The 22918-nt window shown below is 43.9% G+C and overlaps 1 protein-coding gene across 2 annotated transcripts in view; it reads right to left on the bottom strand.

The window, feature by feature from the left end:
- LOC139171203 (Golgi integral membrane protein 4-like) overlaps positions 1–21884 on the bottom strand; it is a 35193-nt gene extending 13309 nt beyond the window's left edge. The window contains exons 1-9 of one of the 2 annotated variants that reach the window (XR_011559718.1): positions 20845–21813; positions 12060–12134; positions 9822–9871; positions 9190–9243; positions 4915–5065; positions 4687–4769; positions 3179–3313; positions 1674–1973; positions 411–541 (exon numbers count right to left, since the gene is read on the bottom strand). Coding sequence is in view for 1 of the 2 variants with exons in the window: in XM_070759137.1 (XP_070615238.1) it covers positions 411–541; positions 1674–1973; positions 3179–3313; positions 4687–4769; positions 4915–5065; positions 9190–9243; positions 9822–9871; positions 12060–12134; positions 20845–21031 (1166 nt within the window). In the remaining variant the exon portion in view is untranslated. Of the gene's footprint in view, positions 1–410; positions 542–1673; positions 1974–3178; positions 3314–4686; positions 4770–4914; positions 5066–9189; positions 9244–9821; positions 9872–12059; positions 12135–20844 lie in introns of both variants that reach the window. The other variant, XM_070759137.1, reaches the window with a different exon arrangement.
- Positions 21885–22918: the final 1034 nt, after the last annotated feature.

The raw sequence follows: 22918 nt of genomic DNA, 5'->3' as shown, positions 1-22918 counted from the left end.
AGCCAAGTCTATCTGACTTGTGGTGTGTTCTCAAAATAATCCTTAGCATAATGCATGAATGAGTTTACTGACTTGGGCAGGGTGCACCAGGAAAAATCCAAAGGATCTTCAGTGTGCAAAGATGCTCTTTTGCACAGGTTGGTGGTGGCTTGCAAATTAAAAGCTAGAGCGACCTTCTTGACGACCTTATCTTTTCTTTTATGTACACTGAGAGCAGATGCACCAAGACAAATTCCTTATGTATCCAATCACACTTGGCCAATAAAATTCTAGTCTAACCTCGGTGAGCTGCCCCGAGTCCTCGGAGAGGAGCGGTATATAAATCCAATAAATAAATAAATAAACCTGTTAGGTGGGACATGTTGTTTCATAGCCGGTCTGGGCCCTTCAGTGCAGAAATAGCAAAATACCTCTGGATCCGTTGGTCTTGCTTTTCCTCCAAAAGCCCTCCTTCCTCAGAAGCAGCTGGGAGCTTGAGCCTGGGTTCAAATGCTTCTGGGTGGCCCTGTTGCTCCTGCATGTTCTGTTCTGCTTCTGGATCCTGTAGTGAAAAAAGAGAGTAGAAGAAGAAACCATGGCTGTGTGGTGTTTAGACTTAATTCTTACTTGTCAGAAAGATTCTAGATCAATGATTACCTCCCCTCCCTTGAAGGAAGAAAAAGTGCTCTAGAAAAAGTGCAGAGAAGAGCGACAAAGCTGATTAGGGGACTGGAGGCTAAAACATATGAAGAACGGTTGCAGGAACTGGGCATGTCTTGTTTAGTGAAAAGAAGGACCAGGGAAGACATGATAGCAGCCTTCCAATATCTCATGGGTTGCCACAAAGAAGGAGTCAAGCTATTCTCCAAAGCACCTGAGGGTAGAATAAAAGGCAATGGGTGGAAACTAAATGAGGAGAGAAGTAACTTAGAACTAAGGAGAAATTTCCTGACAGTCAGAACAGTTAACCAGTGGAACAGCTTGCCTCTGGAAGTTTTGAATGCCCCAATACTGGAAGTTCTTAAGCAGATGTTGGATAATCATTTGTCTGAAGTAGGGTTTCCTGCCTAAGCAGGGGGTTGGACTAGAAGACCTCCAAAGTCCCTTCCAATTTTGTTGTCATTATTATTTAAAAATGAACTCAAGAGGGATCAAATCATTTTCCCATTATTTGCATGGAATCTACGGGTGTTAACATTGATTGAATCAAACTCATTTAAATTATTTCCAAAGCCACAAAGAGCCAGATCTAGATAGAAGACCTTGAGCAAAACTCTAGGGCTCTTATCAAAGAAGACCTCATCAAATCATTTCCATACGGTGGCCCCAAAGACTCAACCCGTTGAGCGCACAACTCCAAAGAGGTTTTACCTTTACTGAAGATGTTTTTTATTCAACCAGCCACCTTGGAATGGTATCAAGGGGCCCCATATTCACATGAAAAACTTTCTGGAGGCATAAATGTTACCCCAAAATGTCCTCAATTTCTCAGGCTCCACTTGTCTTCTAGAGAAGCAGGGTGTGGAAGGATGCTAGCTTAGCAGAATCTACCAGAAGCTGTCCATGGTGCTGATGACGTCTTACTTGATTTACTTGACTTTGTTAGCCCACTCAACTAGACTTCTGCAAATTTTATCTATCCGCATTCATTCAATCCATTTATGTTTGGACCAAAAGCATATGAATATTCTCACCTGGTTCTGAACGCTATTCATCATCCGGGTGTAACGAATCATGGGTACATCTTTGTGCCGGACCAGCGGCTGAGCTGCAAAGGCCATATTAACCTCCTTTGGTGGGGCCAGTTGACCAAACGGCACATCCCCCTGTGCTCCGTCTCGGTTATCGTTGTGTGAAACATGGTTTTCATGCACCACGTTCTCTTCTCCTTGACGTTTGACCCCAGGGGGTGGGATGGCGAAAGAGTTCCCAGCCGGAATGGCCACTTGGTCCTGGGGTCTCGGAGGTGCTTTAATGCCATCATCCTTGGAAGCCTAGAAAGGGGAGCATAAAGTAGACTTGAGAAAGCCTGTCCAGAAACAAGGAAAATAACCACCAAGTGTTGACATGATAGAGTGTCCCTGCAGCAAACACGTCCTCCATAAAACTCAGTTCCATTCTCCTTTTCCAGTGCCAGTGAATCAAATCCAATTTTAAGCTCTTTGACTGAATTTCGGTGAGCTCTTCTCATTGTTGCTACTGTTCTAAACCTCTGGGTTTCCCCAGTCCTGCTGATCGTGTTTTGGCTCCCTAAAGAATTCAGATTTGAAGAAAGATGTCTTCTAAAATATGGAATGAAATTGATGGACTCGGCTACTAACCAGGGCAAGATGTTAGAACCCCCATGATATTAGCCCTTAAGGAATTCCTCTGGCTTCTGTTCCCTTTTCTAGCACAATTCTTGAGCCTCATAACTCACCTTGATGCCTCTGCCAAATTTACAATGAGCTCAGGTTTGCTAAATAACCTCCCCATCATCTTCCGTTTGTTTATTACAGTGACATGTTTCCTGCCTTACAAATTCTCCCCCAAATAAACATAGTGTGTGTGTGGGGGGGGGGGGGAATTGCCAATGAAACAAGAAGATTACAGGCCACCAGGATGTCTCTTACAGAGTTCCAGGAAGGGAGATTATATCAGGGGAGAGAAAATACATCTGGAAAAATATGGACTTAGTTGGTTGGTTTCTCTTTAGGCCAGCCTTGAACCTTCACCTCCTTGAAATGAAGCAGGCAAAAACTGGAGATAAGTCAGTTCTTCCCCCCCACCCCAGCCTTAGATGGTTTCCCAGCTGATTTCAACTCTGGCAAACATCTGGAGGACCCTGGCCCCAGATTGACTGAACGGCTGTTCCTGGAATTTGCTAGCGGCCAGCACAGGATTTTAACCTCTTTGAGTCTGAACCGTTTTCTTACAACATGGATTTGTTCTCCTCCAAACTGACTTGATCAACCTAGTCAGCTGCAATTTCATACAAACTGCCTCCCAAGCGATTTGGGTGGATGGGCCAGTGGACAAACAGAAGGGTGTGTTGCTTTAGTCTAATTCTTTGCTTATTCAAACAACAATACCAGGCTTAGAGAACAAGCCCAGAGAGGTTTTACAAGAAAGAACCTGAGGCCAGTCTGGCATTTTCCCTGGCATTTCAAAGCAAGAGGCCAAACCTTTGGAAGGGGAACTTAGGACTGCAATATTGTACCTTTGGTCTAACAAGCTGGAACACGCTTGACCCCGGGGGCTGACCATAATGCTGCTCTTTGGCTATTCCTGCATCCTTGAAACTCGGCATCTTCTGAAGGGTTTCCTTGAGTTTTCGGAACTCTTCCATCTGAACCTGGAGGGAGAGCAAAGATCCGCAAAATTCCCAAAGCTTTAGATCTTCGACAAGAAGAGGCCTATTTGATCGGATCAGGGAGCAAAGGTGCTGAGACCGATCCGTTTTTCTTCTTACCTGTTCCCCTATAGACGTTCCCCAGGGCCCTGCTGAGTTGTCCTTGATCTGTCTTTCCTCCCCATATTCCTCTAAATACTGGAAAAAGTCTCGATATCCAGTGGCAGTGAGTTCCCCAGGTTAAACCCCTTTAAAGCGACCTTTCCTTTAAAGTGTCCCATGTTAGCCCATCTGCAGTGAAAGGCTACCAAAATTTTTACTGCCACACTGTGGGCGTGGCTTAATTTGTGGGTGTGGCTTGATGATCATGTGACCGGATAGGAGTAGCTTGCCAGCCATATGACCAGGTGGGAGTGGCTTGACAATCATGTGATTTGACCAAGGATTTTCCAAGAACCTCAATGCGGACTTCAAAACAAGCAGGACATCGAATTCACCCACATCCTGGAAATGAGCAGCTATAGAACAGTAAAATTACAGAAACATCTCACTTAGAATTTTGAAAACACATTTTGAGCATTGTCATAAAGTTTATTCATTCATTCATTTATTGGATTTGTATGCCGCCCCTCTCCGTAGACTCATGATTAAAATGGCCACTCACAAAATAATCATTTACTCAAAAGCAACAATCTAAAGTGTTCCTTGCTACTTTCACAGCCTAAGTGAACATCCCAAAATGCTCCATTCCACATAACAATCTTAACCCTCCTTCCTGAAGATTCCCAAACAAACTCAAGGTTTCTGGCAAAACATTAGGTTTAAAGCATTATTTATTTTATTTTCTAGGGCAGGGGTCCCCAAACTTGACAACTTTAAGACTTGTGAATTTCAACTCCTAGAATTCTCCAGCCAGCTGTGAAGACCTCTGTTCTAGAGAATAAGATAGCCATTCGGAAAGGAGCGGGGGAGGCAGAAACCCAGATCGCATAGAATTAATTCCAGATCTTATCTCCTTATACTTTTCCTAGACACATTTGTTCGTAGCATAATCACCGGCTTTGGGGTTTTGAAACGCTTTCGGGAAGAATGCAGAGGTTGCCCAAAGAGGATGCCTGGCATTTTCTTTCAACATCTTTCAGTGCAAATTGGGTACTCTGGGGTGGAGCTCCATTTTTGCTACCCCACTGCGTCCCCCCACCCTGGTCCGGGCAGTAGCCCACCCCTGCCCATCTACCACTTTGGGAGCAGTTGTTATGTTAAGGGAGACCCATCTTTCTAGCTTTTAGCTATGCTGGCTGTGAACCATCAATGCTGAGGTTCAGCTCCTCCAGACAGGGCCAGGGGTTTTTGCGGAGAAGCGAGCATCACGTTACCTGCGCGTTGAGGAGCTGCGAGTGAACATCCTGGTGGGCTTTCCGAAGTAGTTTGCTTTCCTCCCTTAGTTTATAAACAGTGTCTGGAAATTCAATTCAGTTCTGTTAAAGGGCGTTCTCTTCCTTCTTTCACCCCCCCCTCCTCCTCGCCTTCTTTAAGGGAGGCATTCCCCTCGCAACCCTGGGCTCAGTTCAGAGCCTGGGGCACATCCTTCATGTCCTCCCCACCTTGTAATCCCACCACCTCATTGTCCTTCTCCCGTTGCAGCTGGGAGTATTTCTGGTTGTGGGTCTCCGCCACCTTGCGATGCTCCAGTTTCAGTCCATTGTGTTGCAGCTGCAGGTCCAGAAGCTGCTTCCTGACTTCTTCGTGCTGGTTCTGGGAAGCAGAGTCAAATCCAAATTAAAAAAAACAACAACATGGGAGCAAAACAGGGGTGAAATATAACCATTTTCTCTACCGGTTCTGCGGGTGTGTTATGGTGGGCATAGCTTGGTGATCATGTGACCGGGATGTTCCATAGCAGCTGCTGCGTCTCCATCAAGAGTCACCCTCCCACCCACTGGCCAGGCTGGACGCTGACCTCAGAAGGCAAGCAGGCATGGGAGACCACCAGGAAGGCTGCATATTAGTCCAACATTCTGCAAGCTGCATTGACTGCCGATCGGTCTCCGAACACTATTCAAGGTGTTACATGGCTTAGGCCCAGATTATTTGCTGGCTTTGTTAAAAAGTGCTGTTGCTAACATGTTGTAAGCTGCCCTGAGTCTAAGGAGAAGGGTGGCATACAAGTCTAATAAATTGTATTAATTATTATTATTATTAATAAAAAATCGACTAAATAAATGAATAAAATTTACGGGACTGTCTTCTGCTCATATGTCCCAGCGACCAATTGGGTAGCATTGAGTTGGCCTGCTCTGTGTCCTGTCGGACAAACAATGCCAGCTGGCGGGACCACGAGGGAGAGCCTTCTCTGTTGTGGCCCCGATCCTTTGGAACCAACTCCCTCCAGAGATTCATACCACCTCCACTCTCTTCGCCTTTCCGAAAAGTGCTGAAAACACATTTAAGATGGCAGGCCTGGGGCCATTGAGTGATAGTTCTCCACTCCGGTCACTAGTATGTTTGGGTGATGACTTGTGTGTTGTTTTATTGGATTTTAATCTTTCTATCTGTTCTGATTTTATGTATTGGGGCATTTTAATTTTTGTAATGACTTTACAGTTGTAAGCTGTCCCGAGTCCGCTAGGAGAAGGGCGGCCTATAAATTAAATTAAATTAAATTAAATTAAATTAAATTAAATTAAATTAATTAAATTAAATTAAATTAAATTAAATTAAATTAAATTAAATTAAATTAAATTAAATTATTAAATTAAATTAAATTATTCAGTTTTTTAATGCCGCCCTTCTCCTTAGATGCAGGGCAGCTTGCAACATGTTAGCAATAGCACAATTTTTAATAGAGCCAGTATATTTGCCCCCACAATCCGGGTCCTCATTTTACCCACCTCAGAAGGATGGAAGGCTGAACCAACCTTGAGCTGGTGATGAGATTTGAACCGCTGACCTACAGATCTACAGTCAGTTTCAGTGGCCTGCAGTACTACACTCTATCTGCTGCGCCACCCCGGCTTTTAAACTAAATTAAACTAAATGAAAAAATAAAATAGGACACCAAGAAGGCTGTGTGGAAGGCAGGGAAGCAGGGCAGGACTGCAGTCCATGGGAAAGAGAGTAGGGGAGGCAGGCTGGGATGATGGAAAGCAGAGGTTGGGGAGGTGGGTGGGAACTGGTAGCATTTCACCCCTGGAGCAAACCTTAAAACAGTGATTCTCAATTTTTCTAATGCCACAACCCTGTACTGTAATACAGTTTGTCATGTTGTAGTGACCCCCAACCATAAGTCTAGCGCCAATTCTCCCAACAGAGCTTGAAGCTGATTGGCAGAAAGACCAGAGGGACACCCCCACTGTAAACACTTGATTGGTTGGATTGTAAAAATCTGTTCCAAGGCGCCAGAATAGAAGCTTTAGTTCCTAACACTGGGGGAAATTTGTCTTTTCCCACGGTCTTAGGCGTCCCTTGTGAAATGGTCATTCGACCCCCAAAGGGGTCCCGACCCCCAGGTTGAGAACCACTGCCCCCAAAAGAAGTGAACGTTCTAACATTCTCATTTCTGCCTTCCCAAATTCCCTAATATATGGTGCCTATTTTTATCTGTTCCTCCTAAATCCAACCGTGCAGGTTTAGATGGAAAGCAGAGTCCAAGCTGCAGGTAAAATCCCCAACCCATGGTCACATGAGCAAAATTCAGGCGCCTGGCTAACCGACTCATACTTACAATGGTTGCAATGTCCCAACCATTCCCCTTTTGCAACTTTCTGACCAGCAAAGCCGGGTACTTAGGAACCGTGTCACTAACTTAACCAATGCAGTGGTTCTCTTAAACAACCGGTCATAAAATGGAGCAAAAAGCCCACTTAACAAATGTCTCGCTTAGCCACAGAAATGCTGGGCTCAACTGTGGTCGTAAGCTGAGGACCATCTGTATTTAGGCAACCAGAGAGGATTTCCTCCCTAAACAGGGTATTCGGAAGGAATTAAAAACCAGTTTCGGGGGGAAATTCAAAAACCAGGATTCAAATATTTTCCGTAACAGGCTTGGTGAATTTTGGATTATCACCGAACCAAACCACCTTGTTTTTGTTTCCTCTCAATGTGTATTTACATAATTGAGCCCATTTGGCATTTGGCTCAGGGGCTGGTTTCTAATTTAAGCCTAGCAACTCGATCCGATCCGGGAGAGTTGAAATCTCTTCTCCTCGAGTTGAGTCTTGGGGAAAATGCACGCAGGACTGCAGAAGCTCTTCCATCACGACGGGCTGACACATAATCGATAACTCCCGATGGCATGACGCAATGGCGCAGTGCTACTTAACATGGCCAAGTTTACAAACCAAATAATTGCTGCTTTTACTTGAGCAGCAGGAGGGAGAGATTTATGGGGGTGGGGGGGAGTTCTTACTGGCCTGGCTTGTTTCCATCCATGGATCCTTTCCGTGTGTTGAGGCACAGAGTTTATATTTGTGTGTGCGGGCTAAATTGAATGAGGTAGGAATATTTGTCGTTCTAGCTTTCCCTTGCCTCCAGCGTTCCTCATTGTTTCTGCAACAAACCCTCTCCCCCACCCTCCACCCCCGTGATCTGAGGCAATTAGCAAGGGATAATTAGGGTTGCCAACATTAGCCAGACCCTGTGATTTTAAAACTCCCTTGTTCCCAAAGTGGTTGAGCTGTCCAGCGTTGGAAACAGGGTCCTGTTCTTATCTAAGACAGGACAGTAATCAGTCCTCTGATTGATGTCCTTGGTGGTTATTGAAATGGATGTCCAAGTGCCGCTTCTATGTTGGTTGAGGCAGGCAGGATTCCCTTGGGTCCCATTTGTTGGGGGTCAAAGGGAAAGGGAGGGTTTTGCCTTCTCTTTCTGCTCAAGATCCCCATGGACAATTGGCGGGCCACTGTGTGACACAGAATGCTGGACTCGATGGGCTTTGGCCCGATTCAGCATGGCTCTTCTTAGGTTCTTATGCAGAGTTGGAAGAAAACCTGGCTTATCTAACTTTGAATTGTGGGTAACTCGAATGCTGGGAGCTGTTGAGGAACAAGATGCTGGATTACATTTGTCCTGAATAATGACTGTTGTGGCCTATCAGCTACCAGCTCCTCCAGCAGCCAAATCAGATGAGGAGGAGGTATGAGAGTCTAGGCAATCTGAGAGCTCCAAGGGGGAAGAAGGAATGGAGCCATCAGAGAGAAAGACAAAAGCAGAGCCTGGGATGGAGAACCAACAGCCCCCAGGTCTAGAGGTGGCCTTAGGATTACCTATAATACGTTGTCAGTGTTCCACAAGCCACCTCTAATGTATACGCATATATACCGGACCCCCCCACAGCCGAATCAGAGGAGGAGGTGATGTGGGAGTCAGGATCAGCACCAAGACAACCTGAGAGCTTTGAGGGGGAAGAGGGAATGGAGCTATCAGAGAGAGAGAAACAGAGGCAGAGCCTCCGTCAGCCCGCAACAACCCTCAGGTCTGGAGATGGTTGGTGAGGAAGAGGAGGAACAGCTGGGGTCCAGTGCCTGATGCACGGATGCGCAGAGGAGAGGAGAGCGGTGGAAATCTATGGGCTGGTTCTTAGGACAGAAGAGCCACTGCTACTAGCGCAGCCCCACCCTAGCTCTGGGGATAAAAAGCAGCAGGTGGAGATGAATAGATGTGACAGACAATTATTCATCTCCCTGTCAGACAGACTTGTCAGCCTGCAGTATGAGAGAAACTTTTTGCCAGGGCTGCTGGCGTTTCATTTAAGGAATCATAGGTTTCTTATGTTTGGGGAATTGGGTCAGAACAGTGACAAGCGCTCTCCAGTGCATGTCTAGAGAGCCACAAGCTATCCAGACTAATTATAAAAACCAGGCGAAGAAGGATCTCCTTACCTTCAGTATCTTGTGCTGTGAACTTAAGGAACCATATCTGTTCATAGAATCTTGCTGCGGTGAGAAAAATCACAATAATAATGATTGCAACTAACTCTACAAATATCTCGTCCTTGTCTCTTTCTCTTAAACCCACATAAACACCGTCCTCAACTCTCCAGCGGGGTTTGCATCGCTTCAATGGCCTACGCTGAATTTTGCTTGTTTTCTCGAATCAACCCCTCCCAAGTTCACACAATACATCAAATCACCATCTGAGCAAATAAGACTAAAGAATCCTATAACATACTAAGATCCCCTTGTGGATTCAAAAAAATAATAATCAAACTTCGCACATAGTAAAATTGCAACTACTCGTTTTTTATGCGCTGTGTGAACCTTCTGTCTTTATTAAGGGTGACTTCCAAGTAATGCCACAAAGATGAAAAGATCATAGTGGCTGGATAAGTTTGTTTTGCACACTGAACTTTCCAGTTTCCTGTCCTGAGAACATGAGTAAGTTTGGCTAAGCAAGGGAAGAGAAACTATTCAATGAAATCTAGGAAACCAGACAGATCCTCTAAAATTCTTCTCTCTCTCTTTCTTAAAACCCCGACACACATGCCTTCCAAAGGAATCCACCTTTTACCCACCTTTTCTTTATTGAGTGCCTCCTGCGCCTCCAGTTTGTATACTAAAAAATCTGTAAGAACAAAAAGGAAATAAAAGGAAGGAACAGAGAAATCGATGAGATGCAGGTTTACCGAAACCTGGTTTACCTTGCAGAGAGATTTACGAAGTTAATAGGATGGAATGTCCCTACTATTTTTTTAAATTCCTGGCCAAGCAAGTAAATTTTAGTCTAATAATATCTATTTATGAGTAATTACTGAAATACACTGCATTCCTGGGAGCATCTAGTAAGGAACTTGGAGGCCCCAGTGAGTGAATCTGAATGGAAGATTAGTACGGACACTAGTACGGATATGTAGATGATGAATTAAAGACAATTATTCACATCCACTAGACACCCATATATATCTTTTGAGGATGGAATTGTTGGTTCACTACCATTGCAGCATTAAAACGCAACAGCAGTAGTACTGTACAGTAGTACTGTACACCCTCCAAAACAACTTTCTTTGAGACACAAATAATTTTGCCTGCAGAATTTTGTCCTGGATAAATAACTGATGACTAGGTTCTTTGGGATCTTGCAACTAAAGGAAAGGATTTTATGATTTCCTAAATCAGGATGATTACACTAATGGCTGGAGAGTCCTTCATTGGTCTAAACAAGGATTTATCTCTCTTCTTTCATCTGTACAAATATTTAACTATCGCAGTTATTATTATTATTATTATTATTATTATTATTATTAATTGGATTTGTATGCCGCCCCTCTCCGCAGACTCGGGGCGGCTAACAACAATGTAACAATCCAATTTAATAAAACAACTAAAAACCCTTATTATAAAAACCAAACATACACACAAACAAACATACCATACATAACTTGTAATGGTCTAGGGGAAGGAATATCCTAACTCCCCCATGCCTGGCGACAAAGGTGAGTCTTGAGTAATTTGTGAAAGACAAGGAGGGTGGGGGCCGTTCTAATCTCTGGGGTGAGTTGATTCCAGAGGGCCGTGGCCGCCACAGAGAAGACATTGTTTGGTCGACGGGACCCGGAGAAGGCCAACTCTGTGGGACCTTATCGGCCGCTGGGATTCGTGCGGTAGAAGGCGGTTCCGGATGTATTCTGGCCCAATGCCATGTAGGGCTTTAAAGGTCATTACCAACACTTTGAATTGTGACCTGAAACCGATCGGCAGCCAGTGCAGGCCGCGGAGTGTTGCAGAAACGTGAGCGAATCTAGGAAGCCCCACGATGGCTCTCGCGGCCGCATTCTGCACGATCCGAAGTTTCCGAACACTTTTCAAAGGTATCCCCATGTAGAGAGCGTTGCAGTAATCAAACCTCGAGGTGATGAGGGCGTGAGTGACTGTGAGCAATGACTCCCTGTCCAAATAGGGCCGCAATTGGTGCACCAGGCGAACCTGGGCAAACGCACTCCTCGCCCCAGCCGAAAGTTCCAGCGAAAGGGCTAGGAATCTGGGTTGGAGATCTCTGCTTGATTTTTTTTTTATATTCTTTTTTTTTTTAAGGTAAGCCTCCCTTAAGACCTACACAATTCCTGGTAACCACCTGGATATTATCTGTGTAAGAGAAATGCTTTCCTCCAGTTGTTTTAACACCTTTACACTCTAGACTCTACCCTCTGCTTTTGCGCTTTTTATTGTTCCACCGCCTGCAAATAGAGCTGACCAATACCAGACATGCTCAGGTGGGGGTAGATTTTGTAGCATGAAAAAAAAAACCCATTCGATGCGGCAACAATTTTCATGACTGATCTACTTTTCCACGTCTTCATTGCAACCCTGCGAGCTATTCGAGGCCATCACCTACTTTGTTGCACCCCATAATGGGCGACCCCTCTGGAATTTTAGGATTTGAACCTATCAGTTCTCCCCTCAGCTTTTTAGATAATCCCGACCCTTAGATCGGGGGCATCCAACGGTTGTCAACTTCTGGATTTCAACTGGCTGGGGAATTCTGGGAGTTGGAGTCCACAAGTCTCAAAGTGGCCCAAGTTGACCCACCTTAGATTCTCTTATGAATTGTTCAGTGCCAGACAAATTTAGCCGTCATGGTGCTAGAGAGACACAGATGATATTTTGTGAGCTGGACATTCTGGTCCTGTGCGATTTCACTGCCCATTTCTGCCTCGTGGCCCATGGAACCCACCTCTGTCTGATTTTTAAGTGTCAAGAATTAAAAGCACCCTGGAACTATCGAAGTGTTCGTGATCTGAGATGGGGAAACCCACCTTCTTTTGTTTTCTTGTGCTCACTGCGTTCTTTCTGCAAGGATCGTTCAAGCCTGGATCTGTGTTCGTAAACAACTGCAATCAAGTTGGGGGGGGGGAAGAGAAATACTTATAATAACAAACAAAATATGATCTGTACATTCACACAGTTAGAGTTCTTATTCTTTTTAATTTTATATACACAAAAAACATTACATAACATACAAACATAAAATGGTAGGAATCCTAGGTCACATTTTCATTATAGCTCAAGATCAGTTCACAAAATGTTGTATACCTATGCTATAAATATTTTCAGATACTGTATATTTATAATTTATATTTTATATGTGTTTTTTCTATGGATATCTACTTTCTGGTCAATACTATATTTTGTATGTATCATATATCTCTTTTATGGATTTCTTTAATACATTTTGCTTTTTCCATTTCTATATGCATTCATATATATGTATATCTAACAAATTAATATTTACACTTTTCGTAAATTACATTCTAATGCAGGTTCAGAAAACGGTTTGGGTAATGTTTTCTTAGTTTTTTAATGAGTTTTATTGTCCCTTTTGATATCTGCTATTACATTAAAATTTCCAATTATGTGAAATTCTTCAAATTGTAATTCTACTATTATTTTTGTGTATTTTATTGTAAAATTCATATTAATTTGAATTTGGTGCATCTGTATATTCCTTTCTTTATTTTCCAATAGTTTGCATAACTATTTTTGGTGTGGACTTCTTATAATAATATTACAGTATATCTGTATCAAGATATAATAGTTTTATGAAAATTTTGCTTCTTTTTCTTCGTGCATTGAATCTATTAATATTAATTGTAGATCAATTTAATTTCTTTTCCCATTTCTATTTGTGTTGTTTTATTGTAGCTCTAGTTTCTCATACTACCCTACTTGTTATTCCTTCTTGTTCTATTGTCTCCTTTTCTGCATTCCAAGCAAAATACAATCTGTAACATTCACACATTTAGAGTTCTTTTTAAAAAATAAAAACACCCAAATCCATTTACATTGGGTTCAGTTTGCCCCAGAACATGGATTGCAGGAAATTTCCATCCATCAAATTCAGTAAATAGTATAACTTTATGAATAATGAATTATTATTCCTTCCTGTCACATAGCAATTAAGGTTCCAAATTTTAATATGCTAACATAGTGATGAGGTTGATTTTTTTTAAAAATAACTGCACCAGAACCAGTGTTCCCTCTAATTTTTTGGGGGGGTGGGCAGAAAAATATAGTGTCTGAGCGGCAGTCCCTTTGGGACTGGGCGGCACAGAAATAATAAATAAATAAATAAACAAACAAATTAAAAAACCCACCCTGTTTTGCCTCAGAGAATTTCAAAATAAAATACTGTACTGTCTATAACTGAGCTCATAATAGGGCAACTCTATCAATATCAAAATGCCACTTAAATAGTTGAGCTAGTTTCAAACTAGATTTTGGTTTTCTTTCTCTCTTCCTTACTCCCATTCTTTTTCTTTTTCTTTTCCTTCCTCTTTTTCTATCTGTTTCTCTCTCTTCCTCTCTCTCTCCTTCCCTCTCACTCTTTCCCTCTCGGCTTCTGGGCAGGTTTGGAAAACTCTGAGTTGATGATGATTTTTAAGTGAGCGATTGCTCACTGCTCAGCTTAGAGGGAACTATGACCAGAACTGCTCCAATATTCTGCTTATTCAAAGCGAAGGAACTGTGAAAGAATATAAAATTTGACTCATTAGATTAAGAAACCATGTTCAGAATTGCTCTAGTTCAGTGTTTCCCAACCTTGGCAACTTGAAGATATTTGGAAGCATTCGCTGGCTGGGGAATTCTGGGAGTTGAAGTCCAAATATCTTCAAGTTGCCAAGGTTGGGAAACACTGCTCTAGTTGATTAAATCTGGGCTGTATTTTTAGTTTAGTATTTTAGCTTAGAATGTCTTTTAGCCTTTATGTTTTGTTTTGCGCCCTGAATTTTTGCCAGCAAATAACAGCCAAACTGTGGGGATGTTTTTGAAGAGATGTTGACTTACGATGTTGATAGGTCACCTTTGGAAGACCAGATTACTGGACAGATCTTATCAATGTGGTTGCTAAGAGGGTGGACAATGAGTCAACGGCGCATAAAATGAAATGGGAAGTTGACTTTGGCAAGCACTGCCCGATTCAGTCTGAAATTAGATGGCGGCCTAACACAAAAGCCCCTGTCCTCAGCCAAGCTTAAAAATTGCATGTGGTGCTGGAAATTGTTGCTTTTTACCTTTCGAGTTTTTTTAAAAAACGGGAGACGGCTTCCTTCTTGTTGTTATTCTTTTTCCATCCACTCAATCAAAGGAGACCAAGGCCTCTTTTCAAAACCTGGATCTTTAACAATGGCGTTTTGTAAGTTTGAAAAGGGAGTTGGGCGTTCTACAAAGTTGGGTTTTTTAAAAAAAATATTTAAACTGATCAAATTTTGATAGTCTGACAGGGGAACAGAACGGTTGGATCAGATCTGACCTTTCAGAGAATATTTGGCAGCAGCACACTAAGGACTAGAAACACACAGGAGCCAAAATGCATCAATTTTTTTTCTTTAACATTGAAAAATGCTCAAAATATTCCTATATCTACAGTCTCCATCCAACCTGAATTATTATTATTATTATTATTATTATTATTATTATTATTATCATTATTATTTATTAGATTTGTATGCCGCCCTTCTCTGAAAACTCGGGGCGGATTGGTATTGCATGGCTTCTTTAGAACTACATACTAATGTCCAGTAACGGGCAGCCAAAATTTTTACTGCCATGCTGTGGGTGTGACTTATTTTGTGGGTGTGGCTTAAAGGTCATGCAACTTGGTAGGAGTGGCTTGCCAGCCATGTGACCAGGTGGAGTGGCTTGAACGATCATCATCATTCAAGTGAACCGTTAAATCCTCGACTTACAACCTAACCAGTGTCTCTCGTTGGGGTGACAATTTGCTTTGCGTTTCCCACACTTTCCTTCCTGGGTCGCCTCCCACCTCAGGCTGCGTAGTTAGGCGAACGGGTGCTGCCAGAAACATAAATGCTGCCAGTGCCACTTCCACCCACGCCTTCTGCTTGCACCTCAGGTAGAAGGTGGCCCCGTGAGGCTGGAGGGGAGCCGGGCAGGAGAGAGGGAAGCTCGGCCGAGGCCAGGAAGGAGGAAAGAGGAAAAAAGCAAGGAGCGCAAAGGCAGCAACAGCAGCAGCAGGGGAAAAAAGAGAGCCAAGCTGAGACCAGTAATCCAGCAAGTGACAGCCGCCGATCAGCTGGAGCTGCGCACGTATCTTCATTTCCGCCAGTGGAACTGCGTTCCACTCTGTCCTGCCGGCTGCCCACCCCTGCTAATGTCACCCAGCTTAAGGCTAAAGCAGGACTCACACTCACTGCCTCCCTTTTTTTTAGCCTGGTGCCTTCATCATTAGAACAGGCAGGTTTTCCCTGTGGATGGGGGGGGGGGGTTTACTTTGAGATACCCCCCCCCCTTGCTTTAAAGCTGGAATTGCATTTTCATCTCCTCTTTCCCCCAACTTCAGCATTACATCATACCAGGCTAGACCAGGTTAACAAAGGAGTTGCTTCATTTGTGATCTGAATTTGTGAGCCTTGGTGGCACAATGGTTAGAATGTGGCATTGTAGGCTGACTCTGCCCACCGACAGGAGTTCGATCCCAACAGGATCGAGGTTGAGTCAACCTTTCGTCTTTCCAAGGTGAGTAGATTGTTGGAACCTAGATATAAACTGCCTAGAATAGAATAGAATAGAATTCTTTATTGGCCAAGTGTGACTGGACACACAAGGAATTTGTCTTTGGTGCAGATGCTCTCAGTGTACATAAAAGAAAAATATATTTCTCAAGAATCATGTGGTACAATACTTAATGATTGCCATAGGGATCAAACAAGCAATGAAGAAACAATCAATATTAATAAAAATCTTAGGATACAAGCAACAAGTTACAGTCATACAGTCCTAAGTGGGAGGAAAAGGATGATAGGAATGATGAGAAGAAACTAGTAGAAATAGAAGTGCAGACTTAGTGAGTAGTTTGACAGAGTTGGGGGAATAAATTGCTTAGTATAGTGATGGTGTTCAGGGGGAAAAACTGTCTAGTTATCTTAGTGTGCAGTTCTCTGTAGTGACATTTTGAGGGTGGGAGTTGAAACACTTTGTGTCCAGGATGTGAGAGGTCAGTAAATATTTTCACCGCCCCCTAGGGAGCGCTGGAAAGCACTGTGAAGTGGTATATAAGTCTTAAGTGCTGTTGCTGTCATGTTGTGTGAGCTCAGCCTTGGAAAAAAAAACATTGTGGATGAATGAGGCCATCCTTTGAAGCGGTAATGTGATTGCTTTCTTTTGGCACTGGCCCAATGAGGTGGACGCAACTGTTTTGTTAACTCGGGTTTTCTGCCTTGCACGAGACACACACAAAAAAAAGCATTGTAGTGTTGGAAAAATCCAGTTTATAGGCAAACTGTTAACTGGTGGCTGGTTCTGCTGCAAGGGATCTTGGGACTGGGATTTTCGCTCAAGCCCAACTGGATCAGGAAAAGGCTTTGGAGGGTCCCCGCTTCTTTGCAGATCTATTCTAGGAAATAATTGCCAGCTCGGAAAAGCAGGCCAGGCTCTTCCACCAAAATTACTTGGAACGGGCACGAGGCCAGGATTTCTGAGCTGAGAGCCAAGTGCTATGCCAAGCAAGCAAACATTTAAAAAATACCACACAAGCCAGCAGGCTGAAACACACACACACACACACAAGCAACGGATCACAAGGATTTTCAGAGCTGGAACACGTGTGCGTTTGCATCTAGAGAAGGCTGTGATTTTCAGAAAACCGCTTCCTTTTTTGGGGGAGGGGGGAGATTTCTTTTTTAAATTTTGGCATGTTGGAGGAGACAAAAGAAAAGTGGCATGTAATATAGCTTTGCAATCTCGGATTTATTTTCATTTATGTATATTTATACTGCATCTTTATCTTTTTTTTTAATGAAAAACTCAGCCGACATAGAAACATAGAAGATTGACAGCAGAAAAAGACCTCATGGTCCACCTAGTCTGCCCTTATACTATTTCCTGTACAGTATTTTATCTTAGGATGGATACATGTTTATCTCAAGCATGTTTAAATTCAGTTACTGTGGATTTGCCTAACCACATCTTCTGGAAGTTTGTTCCAAGCATCTACTACTCTTCTAGTAAAAGAATATTTTCTCATGTTGCTTCTGATCTTTCCTCCAACTCACCTCAGATTTTGCCCCCTTGTAGACATATGTGTTCTTGTGTAGACTTATCTAACTACTCCTTTTTCCTCCCGTTTTCTTCAAAACAACAATCACCCTGTGAGGGGATTGGACTAGATGACCCACAAGGTCCCTTCCAACTCTAATTAATTAATTAATTAATTAATTAGTAAGTAAGTAAGTAAGTAAGTAAGTAAGTAAGTAAGTAAGGTGGGCTGGACTGGGCTGAGAGAGATTAACTGGCCTACAGTCACCCAGCTGGCTTTCATAGCTAAGGCAGGATTAGAAATCAGGGTTTACCAGTTCCTAGCCTGCTGCCTTTACCACAACCCTTCTCAAATTGCATGTCTCCAGGGTTTACTCTCTGGCAACAAGTTTCTAGTCCTCTTTCTTGGAATGATCGAAAGGTGACTCAATAATCCCTCTACACTTTTTGATGCCTACAGTATCTCTAATGCCTGCCTTTGACACCTTCCTGCTGTTCTCAAATTCCTTACAACTAGGGAAACGTACAATATTCTCAGCTGGAGCATGATGAGATTTCAAAAATCCAGCTCACGTTTCTAGTTCTCATGGCATCAAATGAAATGCAGGCCAACCTCTTGCAGCAACATATTTTTGTGGAAGGTGAGAGAAGATGGCAGAAATCCTATTTACCACCACCACCACAACCCATAATATTGCAATTCGGCTAATGGGCAGAAACAAGCCTTCCATATAATAATGTATCACCCTCATAAGCCTTCCATATAACAATAAGAGCCACAACCACACAGGTGAAGATAGCTTAAAATTACAGACAGGAAGTGATTTGGAGACAGTAGGAAATCCTCTTTCCACCAGCCGACAGATTAAAAACTGTAGAATTGGCTCCCAATAAGGCTAGGTTTGCCTAATTGCCTTAACCCTGCTGTACGACACACCTCTGACTTCACCAAATTTAAACACAATCCACAGTTTGCCTTGCCACGTTGTGGGAACCAGGCCAACATGTTACCTCTTCCATTGTTCAGCTGCACGTATGGCATAAACCCAGCTATCAAATTGCAATGAACCACCATTTAGGGCAGTGATGGGGAACCTATCTGCTGGCATGCGAGCCATTGCCCTAGCTCAGCTCCAATGTGCATGTGTATGCTGGCCAGTTGATGTTTGGCTCAAACTGAAGCTATGGGAGGGCATTTCTGGCTTACAGAGGGCCTCCAGGGAAATGGGGGAGGGCATTTTTGCCTTCTCCATGCTCCAGGGAAGCCTCCAGAGCCTGGGGAGGGCAAAAAATGGGTCTACTGGGCCCACCACAAGTTGGAAAATGGGCCATTTCTGGCTTCCAGAGGGCCTCGAGAGGGAGACTGTTTTTACCCTCCCCAGCCATTGAATTATGGGTGTGGGCACTTGTGCATGTGTGATAGCACACAAGCATGCACTTTTGGCACCCATGGGAAAAAAGGTTCGCTTATCTAAAGGGTTTTTAGATAGTTTTTATGTATTAGATTTGTCTACATTGTTTATTATTGTTGTGAGCCGCTCCGTGTCTTCGGAGAGGGGCGACATACAAATCTAATAAATTATTATTATTATTATTATTATTATTATTATTATTATTATTATCACTGATTCAGGGTCTGCGAAGTAGGTGGTGGCTCCGCTAGATAGTTTTAAGCCTGAAATTTTGAAAAGGGCACCACCAGGTGCTTAAAATGATAATTAAACGGGACTTCGGGATCCCGTTAAGCCATGCCAGGTGGGAAGACATCCTTCCTTGTGGATTATTGGATCTAGTCCACATTTTACAACCATTTCTTTACTGAAAAAAAACAAAACACTGAAGACACTGAAAAAAAACCCCTTATGACCACTTTTCTCTGCATAATTTCCCCGTGGTCACACGATCGACATTCAAACACTGAGCAACTGGTACATACTTATGACGGTTGCCGTGTCTCAGGGTCACGACCTTCTGAGATGATTCACTTAATGACGGGGGCAAGAAAGGTGGTAAAACAGGTCAAAACTCAATCATTAAGTATCTTGCTTTAGCAGTGGAAAATGCTGGGCTTATTTTTAGTCGTAAGCCGAGGACTTATCAGTTCAGTCATGATGGGGATCAAAATGGTACCACCGCTCTTTTCATCTTCTTAATCACCCTCATTTTGTCTCATTCAATGACGTGGACAAAAATTGACCTAGACAAACCTTTGGACTGTCTCTGATTTTTCTGATATCAGGGATATGCCCTAAATTTTCTCTTCCCAATGGCTTTATCCTTTGGTTCTGCTTTCACTTTTCTTTCAGAGTCCTTGAAAACTGAAAGGGGGGTGGGGCTGGGAAGCAATTCCCCAAAGTGGCTCCCTCCTTTCCTTCCTCCCTCCCTCCATTTTTCTTTTTCCTTCCTTCCTCTCCTTCCCTCCTGTTCTTCCTTCCTCTTTCTCTCACTTCCTTCCTCTATTTCTTTCCCTCCCTCCATTTCTTTTCCTTCCTTCCTGCTTCCTTCCTTTCTTTCCCCCTTCCCTCTCCTTCTTTCCTTCCTTTTGCCTCCCTCCATGTCTTCCTCTATTTCCTTCCTTCCTTCCCTCTTACCTATCCATTTTTCCTTCCTTCCGTTTCCTTGCTTCCTCTTTCTCTCCCTCCTTCCCTCTCCTTCCTTCCCTCTACTGGTATCTATGCATTTTCCCTCCCTTCCCTCTATGCATTTTCCTTCCTTCTCTCTGTTTGCTTCCTCCTCTCCTTCCTCCCCTCTTATTTGCATTATTCCTTCTTTCTTTCTGTTTCCCTCCCTCCCTCCTCTTCCTTCCTCCTTCCTTCTCTCTATGCATTTTTCCTTCCTTCTCTGCTTCCTTCCTCCTCCTCTCCCTCCCTTCTTACCTATGCATTTCCTTCCTTCTCTGTGTTCCTTTCTTTCTCTTCCTCCTTCCTTCCCTCTATCTATGCATTTTCCTTCCTTCTATCAGTTTCCTCCCTCCTCCTCTCCCTCTCCTTCCTTCCCTCTATCTATACATCCTTCCTTCCTTGCTTCCTTCTTTCAGTTTCCTCCCTCCTCCACTCTCCCTACTTCCTTCCCTCTATCTATGCATTTTCTTTCCTTCTCCCTCTTCCTTCCTTCCTCCTCTCTCTCCCTCCTTCCTCCCCTCTGTCTATGCATCTTTCCTTCCCTCCCTCCACAAGCCCAGGTCAAACTTTGCAGCAGAGAGTCTTGACCTCCTAGCAGGAGATCCCTGGGTCAGGGGAGTGGGGAGGGGAGAGAGAGAAGATGTCAAGCTGACCCTCCTCACCTGGGAAAATCCCTACTCACAAGTAACCCCAGGACTGCCTGGCTTGGGAAACCTGGGAGCCCTGGAGCTCTGACTTCATCCCACTTTGGCAAAGAGACCATAGTTGCTCAAACCAGGGAAAGCAGCCAAAGCAGGGAGGGACAGGGAGGGACGGGACTTCCCGGCAGATGGATCCTTTTGGGGGGGGGGGAGGAAACATAACAGCACCCCCCCCCCCAAAAAAAAACCTCACACCCCTCAACCCCCATCCCCCCCCCCCTCACCTTGCAGCTGGGCCGACAGGGCTTCCTGTTGCTGCTTGAATTTGGAGGCTGAGCTTTCGGCCGACTTCACCTTCTCCTGGAGGTGGTTGTAGAGAAGCACTCCGGAGCCCAGGCAGGCGAGGGCCAAGACGCAAAAGCCCGTTTGCAAGAGCCCCTTCTGTCTCCGGGTACAGATGGCAGGGCCCATCTCGGAAACCAGGCGGAGGGGCTCTTTCTCCTCCACCCCTCCCTTCTTCTCCTTTTCTTTCTTTCTTCCTTTATTCCCCCTCTTCCTTTTCTGCTTTCTCGGTTTTCGTGCTCTTTACAACCAGTCTGCCATCTGGTTGAAATCAGGCAACACGCGGAGATGTTCTTTCTTTTTTTTCCTCCTTAAGGCTTTGGAAAAATATGTATATATAACTCTTCAGTCCGTCTTCTTCCTGGGTTGACAGGCTGGACAATTCTCTCCTGCTGCCCGGGGTGTGTGTGTGTGTGGAGGAATAAAAAATCAATTTTTAAAAAAAGGGTCTCTCGCCATTCTTTAAAAAAAAACTCCAGAAAAATAGAAATAGCTTCTTTTTTTGCCCCTCTCTTCCAAAGGTATTGGCTTTTTGTTTGGAGAAGTCAAATATAAATGATTTTCCCTTTCCTTGCTCACCCGGGCACGCAGATCCAGATGTGCAAAGAAACTTTTGAGGCAGCAGCAGAAGGATTTTAAAAAAAAGAAGTCCCGAACAAAGCTAGCAAACCGGGAAGATAAAAGTTTTCTCGACTGCTGGCATCCCGCTCACCCAATCTTTTCCGGTGGGAGAAGCAGGAAGAAAAATAAATACAGTAACTTCAGTTTATCAGGGCATCGGTCCTTCCCAACCCCAGTTTCATTTCGGTTTGCAACAGGAGGGGGGGGGGAGGAAGGAAAGAGAGGGGAACTGAACGAAAGAAGAAACCCACCAGGTCTTCTCCCGGGATGCTGCGCTCCTTCCTTCCTTCCTTCCAGCAACTTATGGGGAGGGGTAGGGCCGGGGGGGAGGGTGGAAAGCAAGCCAAAGAAAAGTGGGGGTGGTGGAAATAAAACACTTTGGCAGTTTGCAGAAGGAATGAAGGATGCGGAGCTGGGCGGAGCTGAACTAGGAAGGAAAGGGGAGGCGGTGGGAGAAAGGGGCCGGACGTCGAAGGGAGGGGAGGAAAGGCGGATACGAGAAGGGAAAGAGCCTGGCCTCTGGGATGCCTTCGGTGCTCCCTGCAAAGAGAGTATTTATTTTATTTGTTTGTTTTGTCAAGTATGTATTGGAGGTATACAAAGATACATTGCCCAAAAAAAGGGGGTGGGGAAAAACACTTAAACAAGGCAATATAACTCTCAAGTAAATCAAACTTCTGTGAAATCCAACTGTCCACTTAGGAAGCAACTCCATTGACAATCAATTTCACAAGCTGTTGTGCACATTCAACTTTGTACAGAACAAAGTATTCCATGAGAATATTTCATTCATTCAGATCTAGAATGTGTTCTTTGAATGTTCCCTTTATTTTGGGGGGGCAGTGTATAATATTTATATACATGATACAGTGGTATCTCTACTTATGAACTTAATTCGTTCGGTGACCAAGTTCTTAAGTAGAAAAGTTTGTAAGAAGAAGCTATTTTTCCCATAGGAATCAATGTAAAAGCAAATAATGTGTGTGATTGGGGAAACCACAGGGAGGGTGGAGGCCCTGCGTCCTCCCAGGAGATTCCTAGAGGGGCCCCACAGAGGCTTCTCCCCACCTTTTCTGGCCCTGTTTCTTCCCAGGAGATTCCAAGAGGGGCCCACAGAGGCTTCTATCCACCTTTTCCGGACCTGTTTATTCCCAGGAGATTCCTGGAGAGGCCCACGAAGGCTTCTCTCTGCCTTTTCCGATTACAGTTTTGGAGGCGCGGGTTTTGTAAGTGCAAAATATTTCTTGAGAAAAAGGCAAATAAATCTTGAACTCCCAGTTCTTAAGTAGAGGCGTTTGTAGGTAGAGGTATCACTGTACTAGTAAAAGATAAATATTAGGACAGGGGATGGAAGGCACACTGGTGCACTTATGCACGCCCCTTACTGACCTCTTA

Source organism: Erythrolamprus reginae, chromosome 8 (genome assembly GCF_031021105.1).
Source record: "Erythrolamprus reginae isolate rEryReg1 chromosome 8, rEryReg1.hap1, whole genome shotgun sequence".
Lineage (NCBI taxonomy): Eukaryota > Metazoa > Chordata > Lepidosauria > Squamata > Dipsadidae > Erythrolamprus > Erythrolamprus reginae.
Note: the sequence above shows the minus strand (reverse complement) of the source record. Positions and strands in the feature narration are given on the sequence as shown.